Source organism: Salvia splendens, chromosome 3 (assembly GCF_004379255.2).
Source record: "Salvia splendens isolate huo1 chromosome 3, SspV2, whole genome shotgun sequence".
NCBI lineage: Eukaryota > Viridiplantae > Streptophyta > Magnoliopsida > Lamiales > Lamiaceae > Salvia > Salvia splendens.
In genome coordinates this window covers 6,232,406-6,249,459 of record NC_056034.1, presented here as the reverse complement: position 1 = coordinate 6,249,459, position 17,054 = coordinate 6,232,406, and the positions used below count along the sequence as shown (strand labels likewise).

Below are 17,054 nucleotides of genomic sequence, written 5' to 3'. Positions count from 1 at the left end.
TGGACGATTTAATTATTATTCACAAGCACTTAACTTACTATACATTATTATTCCAGTTCCATTCATTAATCAGCACATTCTGTACATTATTCGTTTAATTACATCCATTATGTTTTTGAGAGTCTATGATCGCATAACTCTATACAATATCTATTCAGTTTGTTGTACGTTATTATTAAAATCCAGTTAACTTGTTCTACATTATTTTCTACCTATTTACATTATTAAGGAGTGACGTGTCATTATTCGATAATTTACATCAATTATAGATTTTGCGTTGATGAAATCATACACTAATACCAAAATATGATTCTGTTTGCAAGAAGCACACTACATATTGTTCAAAACATACCAAGCCACAAGTCGGCTAGATTAAATGTGTTTAGAACCCATTAGGCTAGGTATCCCGGAATTTCCTTTATATTGAAATGCAGGATAGCTCCGAAACCCAGTTCTCGAACGGCTTCCTTCTGCCGTGGAGTTAGGCTTTTTAAACAATTAAGGAGCTCGGATGGGGTCCGTCGACAATAGAGATGGTCGACTTTCTTCCCCCTCGGTTTTCTCTGCTCTGCCTCTTCATGAGCGGTACTCGTCTCGGCCCTTTGCTCAGCCAATCTCTCCCGGAATTTGTGCGCAATCGCAATTGGAATAACATCATCGACCGCTTCGTCAATGTTCAATCTAGGCTGCTTCGCTGCTGTCCAACATACGACATCAGAACATGATTATAATCGGAGGTATCAATATTGTATCACATTTATATTAGATAATGCATAATACTTGATAAATAATGTACACAAGCAATCAAATAATGCATAACGGAATATTACATTCACCCATTTACAACCTCTCTATTAAACCAGCAAGCCACTGCTTACAATAATTAAAAAATGCACGCCACTACTCCAGGAATTCTAAATGCAAATGTAATAGATTTCTCACCTGCAGCCTGGGTTGGTTGGCTTTTTAAAGGTCGGCCTCTCTTCGTCATACTGGATCTGTGAGACGAACCAAAAATCAAAACCCGATAACATTTCCTCTACATAATCGCCCAATACACAATTGTAAACCAGTAAATAATTACAAATTCAATAATAGACAGAACCATAATAAAAATGAACTCGATTTTATGATTAAAGAAAATATCGAACAAAACGAGTTTAAATATCGAACAAAATGAGTTTGAAGACTGTGATTTTTTTGGGAGAAATTATTGAATCGACGAGTAGGTGATGTGTAGGCGGTGAAAATCGGCGATTAACAGTGGGTATTACCAAATAATTAACCATTTAAACCCTACCTTGTCGTCGCCTTTAATTGGATGGTCGCGCGCGAAGCGAGTGAGGTTTCGACTGTGAAACGGCACTGGAGGTTGATTTAGGGCGAAAATCGACGGTGTTGTTGATTTCCGGTGGCTTGTAGTTGCGGCTAGGGTTTGGAAATTGGGGTGAATTAGGGGAGACGAATTTCAGTCGTGGATTGAGGGGTGAGACGGTTGGAGTGAGAGAGAGAGAGAGAGTATATGGAAGGTCTATTGAAAATTCCGCTTAATTCGCGCTCCTTCCGTTTTGACACGTCTATGATTCAATGTTGTTTTACAATTATACCCATATAATGTACAGATTATGCCTAATAATGCAACACGGATTCATTTATCAAAGTTTCATCTAATCCGTCCATCCACCTACCTAATCTAATGATTGATTTTAAGTAGGAACTTAACACTAAGGGACTAATATGACCTTAATGTTCCCATATATATATATATAGAGTGTGAGCGTGTGTGTGAGTTAGTGGGGCTAAGATGCATGTGTGATGAATGCATGAGCTTTTTGTTTCTTAATTTGTGATTCACTTTGCAAAAGTGAAAAAGCAATGAGCTAAGCCGGCTGCCCTCATTATAGAAATTGGTAGAAACTTCAACCCATCTTCCTTGGAATTTTAAACATAAAGTATTCATCATACTGGATTCTTGGGAGGACTTATTTAGAAAGATTTCTTCGACTCTAAGGAAATTGTTATCCGGTTCATCAATTTGTTTTATCCCATAATTAAACTCTATTGCTATTAAATTACTTGGCATTTTGTTGGAAAAGTATGCCGTTGTGTCATTACATATATAGTTTCAAATTATCAAATTAACTGGGGCAACTCAATTAGCTAGAAGAAGAAATTGTGGCTTGTTGTACTTGTACAAGGCCTGTTTTTCGGCATGTTGTACTTTGCCATTAGGTTGTTGCGGAGGAAGAGTATATATTTTCCACATTTCATTAAGGTGCAAAAAATTTATAAGTTCGAATAGATCTCCACAAATTATTGTGACAAAGATGCTAATTCTTGAAAAATCTATCTTTCTCCTTGCATGTCTACTTAAGTAGTACTACTCCGATTTGCAGGTCGAGTCACTAGGGATGTGTATTTGCGGTTCAACAAGCATACTATTTAATTAAATTTATAGAGCAAGTACGCCGATTGGTGAAAATCTAATAAGTAATTTAATACCCCCTTAAAAAATAAATAATTAATTAACTCCCTACTCAAAAGAATAATACTAGTACTAATAACTACTATTAACTGAGGTCTTCTTCAGTTTGCTTATAGGGTAAGATAAATAGGTTGGGTGAAATTGCATGACAATTTTACAGTGGAGAAGCGGCTGTTGAGGTCATTTTCCCAAAAAGAGAAAGATGCAACATTCCAATAACTACAAAACTTTATCAATTTTAAAAAGCTGATTTAGGTGAAAGCTGATGATAAAGGTGCACAGTGCACTTAACTCTTTAAGCATGTGAATTAATTAGTTCAGAAGCCCCGCCCCAATTTGCTCTATTCACGCATCATAGTATAAGATAACCACCATTGGACCACCTTCACATATCTATATCAAATTCAAATTCAAATTCAAATTCAAATTCAAATTATATGTCACGCTAAAAAAGTAGTTTTACTTCAATCATTTACATCAAATTAAACTTTTATACCATTTTTAATATACGTCTCATAAATTTTTGCCGTAGCAACATAATTGGTGTTCTTCTATGGAAAAAACCAAAAATAGGTTTGGATTTAATGTATAGTTGGAGAAATTTTCTACACCAAAATTCATTTTTTATATATGATTAAAGATGATCCTACACGTATAACCAGATTTTTATTTTATGTTGGCCATGAGCAGTGGCGGACACACGTTGAAGTGATGAGAGGCTTCAGCCCCTCCCAAACTTTTTTTTAAAATAAATTTCTATTGCAAAAAATTTCAGATTTTTCAGAATGTATCTTCAGCCCTTCCCAAGGTAATACCTTTGATGTCTAAATTATTAGAGGTTTAATAGAAGGAGGGGCTTGAAAATAAAATTACAGATAAAAACTACCTGCAACAATGGCGGTGAATAGAGATGGAAGAAGGAAGATGAATTGATTTACAACCGTCAACAACTAAACTTAAATGATTAAAAATAATATTAAAAGAAAGAGTCAGTTATCCTATTTAAGTGGAACGTTTTAGGCTCTACAAATTATAAAAAATGTCATTACACTTTTTAAATTGCTTTCTTATTGACACACGTTTTTGTAAAGTGTTGAAATAGAAAAAGGTTTTGTCTTATGCCAATGCTGTAGCACTTTCAATCAATGTAGAATTTAATTGCCACCATTTTAGTAAAACAAACACAACTAGAATATGAAATATATCATTCTTTTGATTAAACTTATTATTCAATTAATTTATCTATTAGATATTTATGCGGTTTTATAATAGTTGTTATTGTGATTTTATTTTATATATATATATATATATATATATAGGGAGATGATCAAAATAAGTATGTGTTTAAATTCAGAAATGCAGACCAAATCTCAGCCCTAGGATTAGATGATCTAATGGTCAATAATTAACCAAAAACACGGAAGGTCATAATTAAGCAATTTTAGGTCATATTATAATATTTGGATTTAATGTCATACTAAGATCGTTTTAGGTCATGCTTTGTTAGCATGACCTACAAATTACCTAATTATGACCTAAAAGTGCCCTAATTATGATATTGTTCTGCGTTTCTGTATTTAAATCCAGTTTTGCATAGATCAAAACCCTATATATATATATATATATATATAATACTCCCTGGTCCGCGAATAGAAGTCCCGTTTTTTTCATTTTAGTCTGTCCACGAATATGAGTCCTGATTCACTTTTACTATAAATGGTAATAGAGTTTCACATTCTACTAACTCATTCCACTAACATTTCATTTAAAACTAATATATACAAGTGGGACACATATTTCACTAACTCTTTTCCACTCATTTTTCTTAATATTTCTTAAAATTCGTGCCGCCAAAAAATGAGACTCCTAATGACGGACGAAGTTATGTATATTACCTACGAAAATTTTTAGTGAAGCCCCTACCAAAATTTATTTTTGCGTCCGCCACTGGCCATGAGAGTCACTCATATGAAGATATTTATCTGTAAATAATGATTAGTTCTTCTTTTTTTTGGGGTGAGTATATTTATACAATGTGCATCTGTATATATAAGTAACATATTTACATCATCTCAAGTTAATTAAGACATTTTTTTTTCATTACATTACTTTTAAAAAATTGTGTTTCGTAAGAATGGAGTAGAAGATATATTAAGTAAAAAAAATTAAAGTAATTGATTTTTGCTAAAAGATAAAATAACTCATTTGTTTGACTTAGGATATCCTATGGATCGGTTAATTTGGGATAGAGAAACTGAGAAAGTGTAAAGAAGAGTATTGAAGAAATTTACAAAACTTATTTTCGCCAAAAACAGAGATACAACTTGAGCTATATCTATTGATTATAAACGAGGAGATGTACCAAAGAAATCTGGTTAGTTTGGTTGAGCAATACCAATACCAGTAGCATATTGTCAATTTGATTTGATTTAGTGTTTCTTTTACCGATCGAATGGGAGATCAAATTACTCTCATCAATATCATTGAGTACAAAATATGCTGAATTTTATGGAGAAACCAAGATATATTATGTGGAAAATAAGATCAGGGGATTATTGCTTCATAATTTTTCGCCTTTGCCTTCTACGCCTCGTAATTTGGTAATCCATTTTCTGATTTGGTCGTTTTCCTCATTGTCATTGTGTTGATTGCAGCGTTTATTGGTTATCGATGCCTTCTACTGTCAGAACGCCCGGTCGGGCGTTTTCTCTGGAATCCTCCAAAAACACTATCTTCGTCTTCGAAAGGGCTTCGCGTGAGTATCTTGCACGCCCCCATCGGAGTCCGGATGAGAGAGTTATGACCATTATACGAAAGGCGCGCAGTGAGGAGCAAATGACTCCATAAGAAACGCTTGGACGGGCATCGCTTCCGATCCCTCCTCCCACGAGGCCTTGAGCACCATGCTTAGCTTCCGGTTGTTCCCCACTCGAGCATTATCTTCGGAGGAGCTTAATCCACGGATGAATGTACTTAAGTTGTCTTGCATCTTCTTTGTCATTCCCCTCGTCATTGGTAGATGGATGTCCTTGGTGGGGTTGATCAAATAATGTGTGACTTGTGGATTCGCATCACACTTGTTGATCTCTGCTAGAGTATATTAGAGGATAAGAGCATCTCCAATGGCGGCGAGGGGGCCGGCTAGCCGATTTCCGGCGCTCGCCGGTCCGCTCGCCGAACCATTGGAACCGGCAAGCGCCATTTCGGCGAAAAAATCGGCTAGCGCTGGCCGAATCGCTAGCGCTCGCCGGTCCGCTCGCCGCCATTGCAGGCTCAGGACCGGCGAGCGTTCGGCGAGCGAATTTAATTTAATTTTTTTTTAATTTTCAAAACACTATATATACGCGATTTGCACGTCATTTTCATTCATACCACTTGTTTTAACGAGTACTCTCTCTATCTTAATTTCTGTACAATATCAATAACGGGAAATGAGCAACGTTGGTGGTAGTAGTGGTGGTAGTGGTGGGGATGATGAGGAGTACGATCGTCGAATGAACGAAGCGTTAGAGGCCTATACGAACCGTGAGATTGATCGGCTGCTGCAGAGGGCCTTGCAGCCGGCGGTACCTCGACCTCGACCACGACCAGTTGTCCACCGCCGAACAGTGATTGAACGTGATCACGTAGCTGCACATCAGCGCCTATACGCAGACTATTTCGCACAGGAGCCGCGGTTCAACGACAACCATTTCAGGCGCCGTTTTAGGATGAGCAGAGCCCTGTTTATGCGCATTGTTAACGCCTTGGAGCATCGATATCTGTATTTCTGCTTCAGGCACGATGCGGCTGGCATACCCGACCACACACCTATTCAAAAGTGCACTGCGGCAATCAGGCAGTTGCTACGGAGGCGCGGGAGACATGTGGGACGAGTACCTCCACATCGGTGAGTCGACTGCCCTTGAATGTATGAAGTATTTCTGTCAGGGCGTGATTGAAATTTTCCGTGATCAGTACCTTCGAAGCCCTACTCGCAAAGACTGTCAGTATTTGATGCAGATGCACGGGGAGAAGCATGGGTTCTTGGGTATGTTAGGAATCATAGATTGTATGCATTGGGAGTGGAAGAACTGTCCCACTGCCTGGAAGGGGTTCTACACGACCGGCTACAAGGGAAAGAATCTCACGATGATCCTGGAGGCCGTTGCTGACTACCGGCTATGGATTTGGCATGCGTATTTTGGGATAGCCGGGTCGAACAACGACCTCAACTCGTCGCCCCCCCTTTTCAACGAGCAGTGCCAGGACGTCGATCCGGCCATCAGTTTTGTCGCCAATGAGACCCAGCATGATATGGGCTACTACTTGGCGGATGAGATATACCCTAGGTGGCCCGTCTTTGTGAAGACGATCAGATGCGCATCGGATGAGAGGAAGACCTACTTTGCGGAACGTCAGGAGTCGGCGCGCAAGGACGTGGAGCGCGCATTTGGTGTGCTCCAGTCTCGATGGGCGGCAATTAGGGGTCCAACGCGATTGTGGCATATTGACTGCATTGCTGATATAATGTACGCCTATATTATAATGCACAACATGATTGTCGAAGATGAAGGTGTACGACTGACTAGTTGGGCTAACGACGATAATGAAGCCGGTCCAAGCCACGGCATAGCCGCCCCCAACGTACGAGATGGGGTCCCGCACGATGAAGCCGGCCTCCTCCAAGCACATGCCGACATGCGCCAAACGGATGCTCATATTCGACTCCAAAAAGATTTAATTGAAGAGTTGTGGGCGCGGAGGATTGCACGGCGTTAGTTTTTTTTTTAATTATGTAATTTTTTTAAATGTACTTTTTTAAAAATTTAAATAAAATAATTGGATTTTCCCGTATCTGTGTCGTAAATTTAATTCCGTATTTTGTGTGATTGTCAATTATTTGTTTTATATAATTAGGGGTGATGTGGCTGGGCTATTGCTAGGCTATTTGCTTGTCCTGATGATGTGCAGGAGGATTTTTAGTGCTGATGATGTGGCAGAAGAAGTTTATGGCTGGGCTATTGCTGGGCGAAAGCGTGGATGCTATATTCAAGAAAGTGTGGATGCTATATTCAAGAAGAGTTAGCAGTAAAGTGGACGAAGAAGGCAACTTTTGTTTGTGGTTGAGTTAGGAAGTACTACTAGAACATAGGCTATACATCATCATCATTGTGTTATTGTCCTGCTAGAATTAGGGTAGGACATTGATCAGATTGATTACGATTCCTGACTTTTAATGGATACGATTTTCATTGTGATATTATATCTTTCCTGATCAAACTACCATTGGGAATGCACATCCTCTAAGCACTGCCTTTCATCCCCATATTCTGTTGCACCCGAAAACGTTGGAGGTGCCACTCCCAAGAAGTCAACAGTCATCTTCTCTTGCTCCTGGAGAACTAGCCCGCTGGAATGACCGCCTCCTGATGAACCCATAAACACCGAAAGATCATATAAGCCCATCTCTGCAACATCACCTCTAAGCATTCCACTCGAAGCAGTGGATGTTTGGGGCGCGGCCGCATTGAAACCAGCCTCAGTAGAGCCCTTGTCTGCAATGTTTCGGGTTTGAGTGAAGTAGCCTGTGAATCCTCTGAGAAGAATTGGAGACAGAGAAGTGTTGTCACTGGTTTTTGAGCCCATTTGTGCAGCCCTCTGCAGCAATGCAGTTGCTGATGTGTAAACAGAGTCTGCTGCTAAAGGGGGACTACTCAGTCCCCCAATGGCAGCCGGTTTCAGAGTTCTTGGACTGTAAAATGGATTGAAACTGCTGGCCATCATCATCCCATGCGTGCTCAATGACAATGGTTCATGACATGATAAATCTACAGAAGCATGCAAGACTTCTTCAGCATGGTTTTGCACCATTGCTTCACCAGCATTATGCTTTGCCATATAATTCTCCTTGTTCAAAGCGTCGCAGAACGCTCTGTGAGTCACGAAACTGTCCTTCCTGCCAGTGACCGAGCCAAAAGTATAGCTTAAAGGGAGCTCAAACATGATCATACCATTATCTATATTAACTAATACTTCCTTAGTCTTGTCATAAGCGAGATGTTTCTTTTGGACAACGATTTAAGAAAATTATGTTTAAAAAGTTAAGTGGAGTGAGAAAAGGGAGTAATTGTGTTATGTTTTGCTTAAAAGGGAGATGAGCATCCCAAAAAGGAATACGAGTCGCATATGATGGGAACGGGGGAGTATATAAAAAAAAAGTGGAGCATTTTTCACTTACCGTGAGAAGTTGGTGCCGCAGTCGCAGCGGTACTCACGGGTACCACAGATCTTGGCGTGTGCCTTCCAGTCGGACTGGACAGCGTAGCGCTTGGAGCACTTGTCGCACTTCCATTTCTTGTCTCCGTGCTTCCTGCAGTAGTGCTTCTTGATGCCAGTGAGGTCGCCAAGGGGGCGGGCAGGGTTGTGGTGCACACAGTTGGGCTCCGGGCAGACATAGACCTGCTTCTTGGCTTGTGTGGCAGGCCTCTGCTTGAGCTTCCATGGCAGGTTGTGGCCTCTCCTGTGCAGCTGCAGATTCTGATCTCGTTGGAATCCTTTGTGGCACACTTCGCAAATGTATCGGTTCGTCGCCATTAGAGTTCTCGGTGATAAGGCCACCACTTCTGCATCAGGATCTACAAACAAAAAAAATATGGTGGGGGCTTCAGCCCCTCTTACTCCTTAGTGGTGGCTATTTAAGTTTATGTATATTAGGTACAATGTTTTGGATATAGTAATGTTTGAAGTAAATCCAGAATGAGGTGCAGCTTGCCTGGGTTTCCAGGGAGATTGCGTTTCTTCTTGGACGACAACGTACTGAGGGGGCGAGAGGTGGAGACGTCGCCGGCTGTGTCGGTAGGACTGTGAGGTTGGAAGTGGTGTTCTTCTCCGAAATCCTCAACAAAGATAGACTGCATTATGATATGTTGCATGCTTTTGGGTAGCTACGAGGTAAAGGGGTCTCATCTTATATACATGTGTATATGTAATGAATGTTTATTAGTAGCAGCCAGAAACAAGGACAAATTGCATCCATGCTTAATCAATACAATAATGATATAATCATTCTCATTATCTGCATTTTGTCTGTTCCTCTCTTATCAACATGAGCCTGCAACTGAGAGAGAGAGAGAGAGACGTAGAGGAAGAGAACAGCGGTAAGCATCCTTAGAAAGAGACGAGTGTGGCCTATTGAAGGAGTATTTAAATGCAGTCTTACCTGCTTTGCCCAATTGCTCATGAGTGAGTGTGTGTGTATTTGTTTGTTTGTCTCATGAATTAGATCAGCCCCAAATAAGTATTTTAATCTTTGATTTGATGTATGATGTGTACCTGTGGTAAGGGAGCTAGAGGGGATTGGGGTGTGGTGGTGTTGCTACTTGCTTGTTTGGTGTTATGAAATGGACAAAATAATGGATAAATGGAACCACCATTTTTATTTTTTTTATAATTTTGTAGAAATCACCTTTACATTTTATTTAGATGTAATCATTCGTTACCCACTGATTGATTTTGAAGCAAATATACCGAATTTTAAGAAATGGAGTGCTATAAGAATTCTATATGTAGCTATGTCAGTGAAGGTAGAATTAGAAATTAAAAGGTGTGGATCACCACAGTGGCACAGCATCCCTCGTTTGGTCCCACGTATTCTAATTGCTACACTATTTGCTTAATTTTCACATTTACAGTTCAATAAGTGAGTTGACTTTAAGGTTTATTTTTTACATTTACGGTTCAATAATTTAGTTGACTTTAAAACAAATAAATTGTTGTGTTCATTGAATCACGTCTTTTTCATAACGTTGCATGACAAATGAGATCGTTGATATTCAGCAATTCCACATTATTTGCGTGCATCGGTTTCTCTTTTACAGTAGTTTTTTTAAATAAACAAAAAAGATGCTGATCGATAAGATCTGGATGTGAGTATATTACAAAACATTAAAATATACTAGTAGTATGTAGAATAACAAATACGTAGTAAGTACTACGGAGTATTGTTCTATATTTATTACAGTACTTGGTTTATTGCTATGGGTTCAAAGGCAGAAAGAGAAACATACTTGAATTACTCCCTCGATCCCATAATTGATGACATACTTGAGAAATGACATGAATTTTAGGAGATGTTTTGTGTGTTAGGTGGAAAGAAAAAATATTATATTTATATTAATGTGAAGATAACTTTTTTCAAAAAAATAAAATGTGACATCTGTTGTAGGACAAACTAAAAAGGAAAGTGTGACATCTATTATAGGACGGAAGGAGTATTATATTGTGAATGTGTCACCATAAATATTAGAAAGTGAAATGTTAACTTAAAAACAAATACTTGAGGATGTATAATACTGATGATTTTAATATAATGAAATAGGATATAGTAATTAATTAATTCAAGTTTCGCTTGTTTTTTCACCTTCAAAATTGGAAACTACTAGTACATGGTATATAGGGGAGTGTTATATTACTAACTCAATACTTAAATGCTAACTACAATCAAATAATAGCCATTAGATATTCAAATCAAGGAGCCTAGATCATCAGCCCCGTAATGTCAATACGATCAACAAAAAAAGTTAATAAGTGTATTAAGGTCAATTTGAAACAAATTAGTTATAACTAACTTTTGAAAAATATCCTATAACTTTAAAACGCATATAACTTTCTCGATTTGAATTATGTTTTCACACAACATATATCAAATTAAAGATAATTTCATAAGAATTCTAACGAGATCTCACTAGCATATGTTCCGATGTCAAAATTTGAAAAAAAAAATTCAATTTTTTCGTAAAGTAACAAATGTCAATATAATATATGTAGAATGTCAATATAAACAATGTGTTAACATTCTCAAAACACTGTGTAGACATTCTCAAAGCATTATATTGATATTTTCGAAACACTATATTGACATTTTCATCCAAAATCCTAATTTGGTAATTTTTTTATCTTTTTTGATTTAATTAATAAAAACAAAAATTACACGTGGCAAATTTTAGACCACAAGATTTCTAAAATTCCATGATCTTAAATTAGTTGTAGTTAGCAATTAAATGACGAGTTAGCAATTGATCACTCCCCAGTAGTATATATGTGTGCCACGCCATCAAATAATCTGGAACCGATTCCATAATCTCGTTTCATAAAATTATTGAAGTATTGAGGCTTTGCTCCATTGCCTACAACATGATGAATTTACACACATGAAACACTTTACATGCCACAATAAAACGGCAGAAAATTCAGCAAACATACAACACATACATATCCACTCAGGAAAACCATATTACAAGAATATAGTACTACTACTATATATCAAATTATTAAGTCACACTTCATAGGTCATTCCAACCCTAAGAAGCCTGTTCCTTGGTATCGCCAGCATCTTCTCCCCCTGCCTGAAATTCTTCCTCAGAAAACTGTAAGCATAGTTTATCACAAACTTCTTCATCCACGACGACTCCTTCGCCGCCACCACCTCCACCTCTCCGATCAGGTAGAACACCCCCTGCTCCATCGCCGCCTCCACTGCCCTTGTCTCCTCCTCCGCCCCGCTCAGAACCGTCGCCATAATAGGAGAGTTGTTGTGGTGGTGTTGATCGGCGGCGGCGGTGGTATTCATGAAATGCTCGTGCCTGATGAACTCTTTGAGATTGTCGACCAATAGCCTCTCGAACTCGTCGGACTCCTCGATTAGATCCTTGTATCCGTACCGGACGACGCACCGGAATATCCTGGCATCGAAGGGCTCCACCTGGCGGAAGAGGAAGCGCTCCTCGAGAGCGACCTTGCTGATGGGGATGGACTTAATGGAGACGAAGATTACAACATTGTGCATTGAAGGGACGTTGGAGATGAAGTGAGGGAACATGGGCGGGATCCCCTGCACCAGCTCCGAGTACAGGAGGCTGATGCCGGGGAGCCTGGCCACACCACTGCTCTTCACCAGCTCCTGCATGCGGAAGCAGAAAATAATATTAATAGGGGCTATATTTTTTAAATTTTATTTGAAAGTGTATTTTTAAGTAATTCAGATCATTAGGGGCATTTGTACAAAATGAAGTTTACTATACCTGCACGTGCCCGGTCGAGACCTTGTTCTCGAGCTCGAAAACGTAGCGCTTCTGCTGGGCGTAGTGCCAGATGGCCATCATGGTCATCAGCACTAAAGATAGGGCTAATGGGAGGTAACCGCCCTTGTTGAATTTGTATAGCACTGATGAGAAATACAGCATCTCCAAAGACATGAATACTATGAAGAAGGACAAAATCCACCAGATCTTGGTCTTCCATATCATCAGCATGATCAGGGTCACCATTAGTGTGGTTATGACCATCACAGCAACCACTGCAATACCATAAGCGTGGCTTATCTTTTTGGTGGTTTTGAAGCCGTAGGTGACGAGGACGCAGGCGATCATGAGAAGGTAGTTGATCTCGGGGATGTAGACCTGGCCCTCGTATTTGGCAGAGGTGTGGACCACCTTCACCCTAGGGAAGCAGCTCAGGCTCAGTGACTGAGAGATGATCGCAAACGCCCCCGATATCATAGCCTGACTGGCGATGATGGCCGCAGCATTTGCTACCACGAATGTAGGCCAGTACAAAGGATCTGCACATAAACCATAAACTGCTGAGTTAGTTACAGTTTCTGGCGATCCCCTAGATTCAATCATAGAATTTCATGAAATTTCATTTACAACCAATTAATGACTTATATACTAGTTTCAGTTCTCTCTTTACACATATGCGTGGTATTTGTCTGTTTCATTTAGGTAGCCTCACCTGGTACGGAGTCGTAGAATGTGCTGCCAATATGATCCGGGAACTTGGAAAGATATGCAGCTTGTCCAATGTATGCCGTCAGAAGAGATGGAAACACAATTCCTGAGAAACTTATCTGCGGAGTATATATATATATATAGGTAGGTGATCAATTTAGAACTAATTTTAAAAGCAGAACCAAAGAAAAATAGGTCATTATACGAGAACAAGGAAATGGAAAATCCTCATCATACCTGGACAGCAGGTACATTAAAGTGGCCTAGATCTGCAAACATGGCTTCGGTTCCTGATCACCAAAAATATGAAAAAATAATATTAGCATCTATATATGGAGAGAGAGAGAGAGAGGGGAGAGAGAATCACCGGTGATGCAGAGAACGACTCCTCCTAGAGAGACCCATCCCTCTTTGCCGTTCCTTTTGAAGTAATCGATAATATATACAGGATTGAAGGCGCGCAAGACAGTGATGTCGTGTTTGAACAAGTTATACAAGCCAAGCCCAGCTATCAGCATGAACCACGTGCAAACCGCCGGAGCAAACGAGTACCCGATTTTGTCAGTTCCGAAGCATTGCACGCTGAAGAGGATTATCAATATGGCTATTGAAATGTACACAACCGCATCTACCAAAAATCCATACACCATGCTTCAGTGAAACCATGGAAGGTTAAAGGAAATTGTAAATAAATAATTTAATTAATTAGTCACCTTGGCCGAGTCCCTTGATTCCTTCAACAGCAGAGAGAACTGAAATGGATGGAGTGAGAACGCCATCACCGATGACCATGGCAGTTCCGAGGATTGTTGCGAGGAAGAGGATTATCTTGGCAGTCAGGCTTCTCTCGAGTGCGTGTTTGATCTTCTGAGCCCGACGCAGCTGGTTTGACGGCGTATCGAGCCGGTAGTTCGAGAGCTGCCGATCCTCGGGTTGATCGTTTGGGATCAGCCCCACTTTTGCGTACCGGCATATCAGGGAATATAGTGCAAACGTTCCTCCTATTTGTTCAGGTATATTCCATTAATTATAGCTTATCATCATAATTGTCACATGGATATCCATGTATAAAAATAACATTTTTAGTGATAGCTCAAAAAAGTGTTATACTCATTAGTTGGAATAAAAAAAAAGTTCTTTGATTCAAATAACATCATTTCGAGCATTATCAAAATATGACGTTCTGTATGTTTTTGTGACAATTGAGAAAAATTGAAAATTTGATCAAATTTTGTGAGTAAATTATTATCATGCATAATTTTGTTTTGAGTAAAGGCCAAAACAGGTCGTGAACATATGGTCATTTTACGATTTTAGTCATAAACTTTATCTTTTAAATTTTTGGTCCTGTACATTTCAAATCGGATCACAATTGGTCCTCCGTTAACAATTCCGTTAATATTTAACAGTCAACGATTTTATTCACAATTTTGACCAACTTAAGCAATTTTAAATTATTTAATAATTAAAATTATTTTTTGTAAATAAAATCATAAATTATTTATGATAAATACATGAAATGAATCTAAGATTCATTCACTTTCAAAATCGGGGACAACAAACAACAAATTCAACAAATTCTCCTTCTCCTTGTCGTTCCCCTTCTCCATTTAGGGTTTCTTTGTTCGTTGGGTTAGGGTTTCTTCGTTTGGGCCACAAAAAAGGGTTAGTCAAGTATAAGGCTTCGTCGAGAACTACTCTAATCCCTTGTCCAGGAATGGGATTCGCTGGCGATCGAAGTGAGGGGGAGGGAGATGGAGGGTGATTCGTCGCGGGAGGGAGAGGGGAGAGGGAGAAGACGATTCGTTTTTGGCTAAGGGTTAGAGAATTTGTTTTAATTTCATTTTGTTATTTTAATTTTATTTGTTTTTAGTATATTTATTGTTAACATATTTGTTTTGTTTTATTAGGAGTAATAAATTAGAATAATAATTAATGATATAATTAGTGAGTTAAAAATCATAATTAAGAGCTTTAATCGGTCAAAATTGGGTTAAACCCGTTGACCGTTATAAAATTAAGGGAATTGTATACGGAGGACCAATTGTGATCCGATTTAAAATGTACAGGACCAAAAAATTCAAAAGATAAAGTTTAGGACCAAAATCGTAAAATGGTCATATGTTCATGACCAGTTTTGGCCTTTACTCTTTTGTTTTTCTAACGGATTAATAAGGACTTGTAGTTTTTTTTTAAGGAGGATCAACGATGGTTCCCCATCTACCCCCGAAGTGACTCGGACCCCCGGCCTAACGGTCAGAGGTGAAGCGTCTTACCACCGAGCTGCGCTTCGTTGTCTGGGTGGGTACAAACGAGTCTACCTACCTTCCCCAAGCACGGGTGCAGGCCGCCTCCCCCAAATGCGCACAAATACTATTAGGTGATACTATCATCATATGATGATTTTGAGTCTTTGATACATATCTCAACTACTTTTGTTTCTTTCAATACGTCCAAATTCATGCAATTTATATTTTCCCAATATTTTTTTAGGATTGACACTAAAAGATTCTATCGCAGGAAGATTAGATTCAACATTGTATACATTTAAAATTATTTATGTGGTTTACTCGCACGCAGCTGTTGACTATGAGATGTAAATTAATAGTAATATACAGTATTTGAAAGGACAATGAAAAAATTAAAGTGATAAAATTAAAATGCTCACCATCGCCATTGTCATTAGCCCGTAAAACGATGAAGACGTATTTGATCATGGGTATCAAAACGAAGGTGTAAATGATGAGGGATAGCACGCCCAATATGTCGTCTTTGTGTTTGATGCTGCCGTCGAAACTGCTGTCGAAAACGTACAACGGAGACGTTCCGATGTCTCCGTATATTATTCCCACGCTTTGGAACGCTAGGCTTAATGTCCTCCCCCAACTTACCTATTCATTCATTCATTCATTCCACATATCACATATGGCTTTAATTAAACTCCTATTTCGAAAATTAAAGAATTCGTATATTCATGCAATTTTTATGTGTCTGTCACCACTTACATGGGACTATCAAATTAATGAATGTTACTGTATTTAATTTGCTTAATTTGTACGATGAAGTACGAATTCTAAGCACAAGAGACATTTAAAAAGAGCAATTAGTTTCGTATTTTAATATTCGTAGATCTCTATGTAACTATATACATGCATATACAATAATCAACATATAGTAAGAAAGATTCTCTTCTTTTTTTTTTGGAAAAATTTATGAAGCAGAAAAAGAGAGACCTGGGTGGAGGCGTGATGGGTGGGCTTGAAGGAAACATTTCCGGCCTCCATGTTGAGGGAGTCTACGCGGCGGAGCTTGGCCCACGAGACCTTCCTCTCCTTGATACCGGCCTCATTTTCAGCGGGTGGGTGGTGGGTTTCTTCCGACGCCGTTTCCGTGTTGTGGTGCGGCTCGGCCATGTTTAATGGAGTATTGTTCTTGGCAAGAAGGCAATGTGATGGGTGGTGGTAATGGTGGTGCAGGGTTTTTATAGGGCGGATGGTATGACAGTCAAACTATTACATTGTGTGGAAATCCAACGTTGTTACATTGTGTGGAACCTTAAGTTAAGTCTACTATTACTATGCTACCCGAAGTGCTCCGTCATCATTGGTGGAAAGTGGAAACTTAGATATTTAATGTGTATTATTGGTGCTCTTTACTAATTACTAGTACTTGTTTAATTTTGTCATGCCATCCTTCTCAACACTAATTTTCTACCACTCTGTTCCTTGCTTGTACTTTTCCTTCATTCTTTAATTTTATTTCTTTCAACTACTTATTAGGAAATTCCAATCACGGAAGAG

General features: G+C 39.0%; 2 protein-coding genes across 2 annotated transcripts; both read right to left on the bottom strand.

Moving 5' to 3' along the window:
• Nucleotides 1–7,747: 7,747 nt before the first annotated feature.
• On the bottom strand, nt 7,748–9,061 carry LOC121796478 (zinc finger protein GAI-ASSOCIATED FACTOR 1-like). The gene is made up of 2 exons (XM_042195321.1): nt 8,706–9,061; nt 7,748–8,423 (listed from the first exon to the last, which is right to left on the bottom strand). The coding sequence occupies exons 1-2, from the start codon at nt 9,059–9,061 to the stop codon at nt 7,748–7,750; spliced, it is 1,032 nt and encodes a 343-aa protein (XP_042051255.1).
• A 2,552-nt stretch (nt 9,062–11,613) lies between these two features.
• On the bottom strand, nt 11,614–16,757 carry LOC121793871 (potassium transporter 5-like). Its single transcript, XM_042191897.1, has 8 exons — nt 16,488–16,757; nt 15,923–16,145; nt 13,968–14,255; nt 13,622–13,882; nt 13,492–13,544; nt 13,259–13,373; nt 12,547–13,085; nt 11,614–12,425 (listed from the first exon to the last, which is right to left on the bottom strand). The coding sequence occupies exons 1-8, from the start codon at nt 16,665–16,667 to the stop codon at nt 11,802–11,804; spliced, it is 2,283 nt and encodes a 760-aa protein (XP_042047831.1). The 5' UTR covers nt 16,668–16,757; the 3' UTR covers nt 11,614–11,801.
• Between the last annotated feature and the right edge of the window lie 297 nt (nt 16,758–17,054).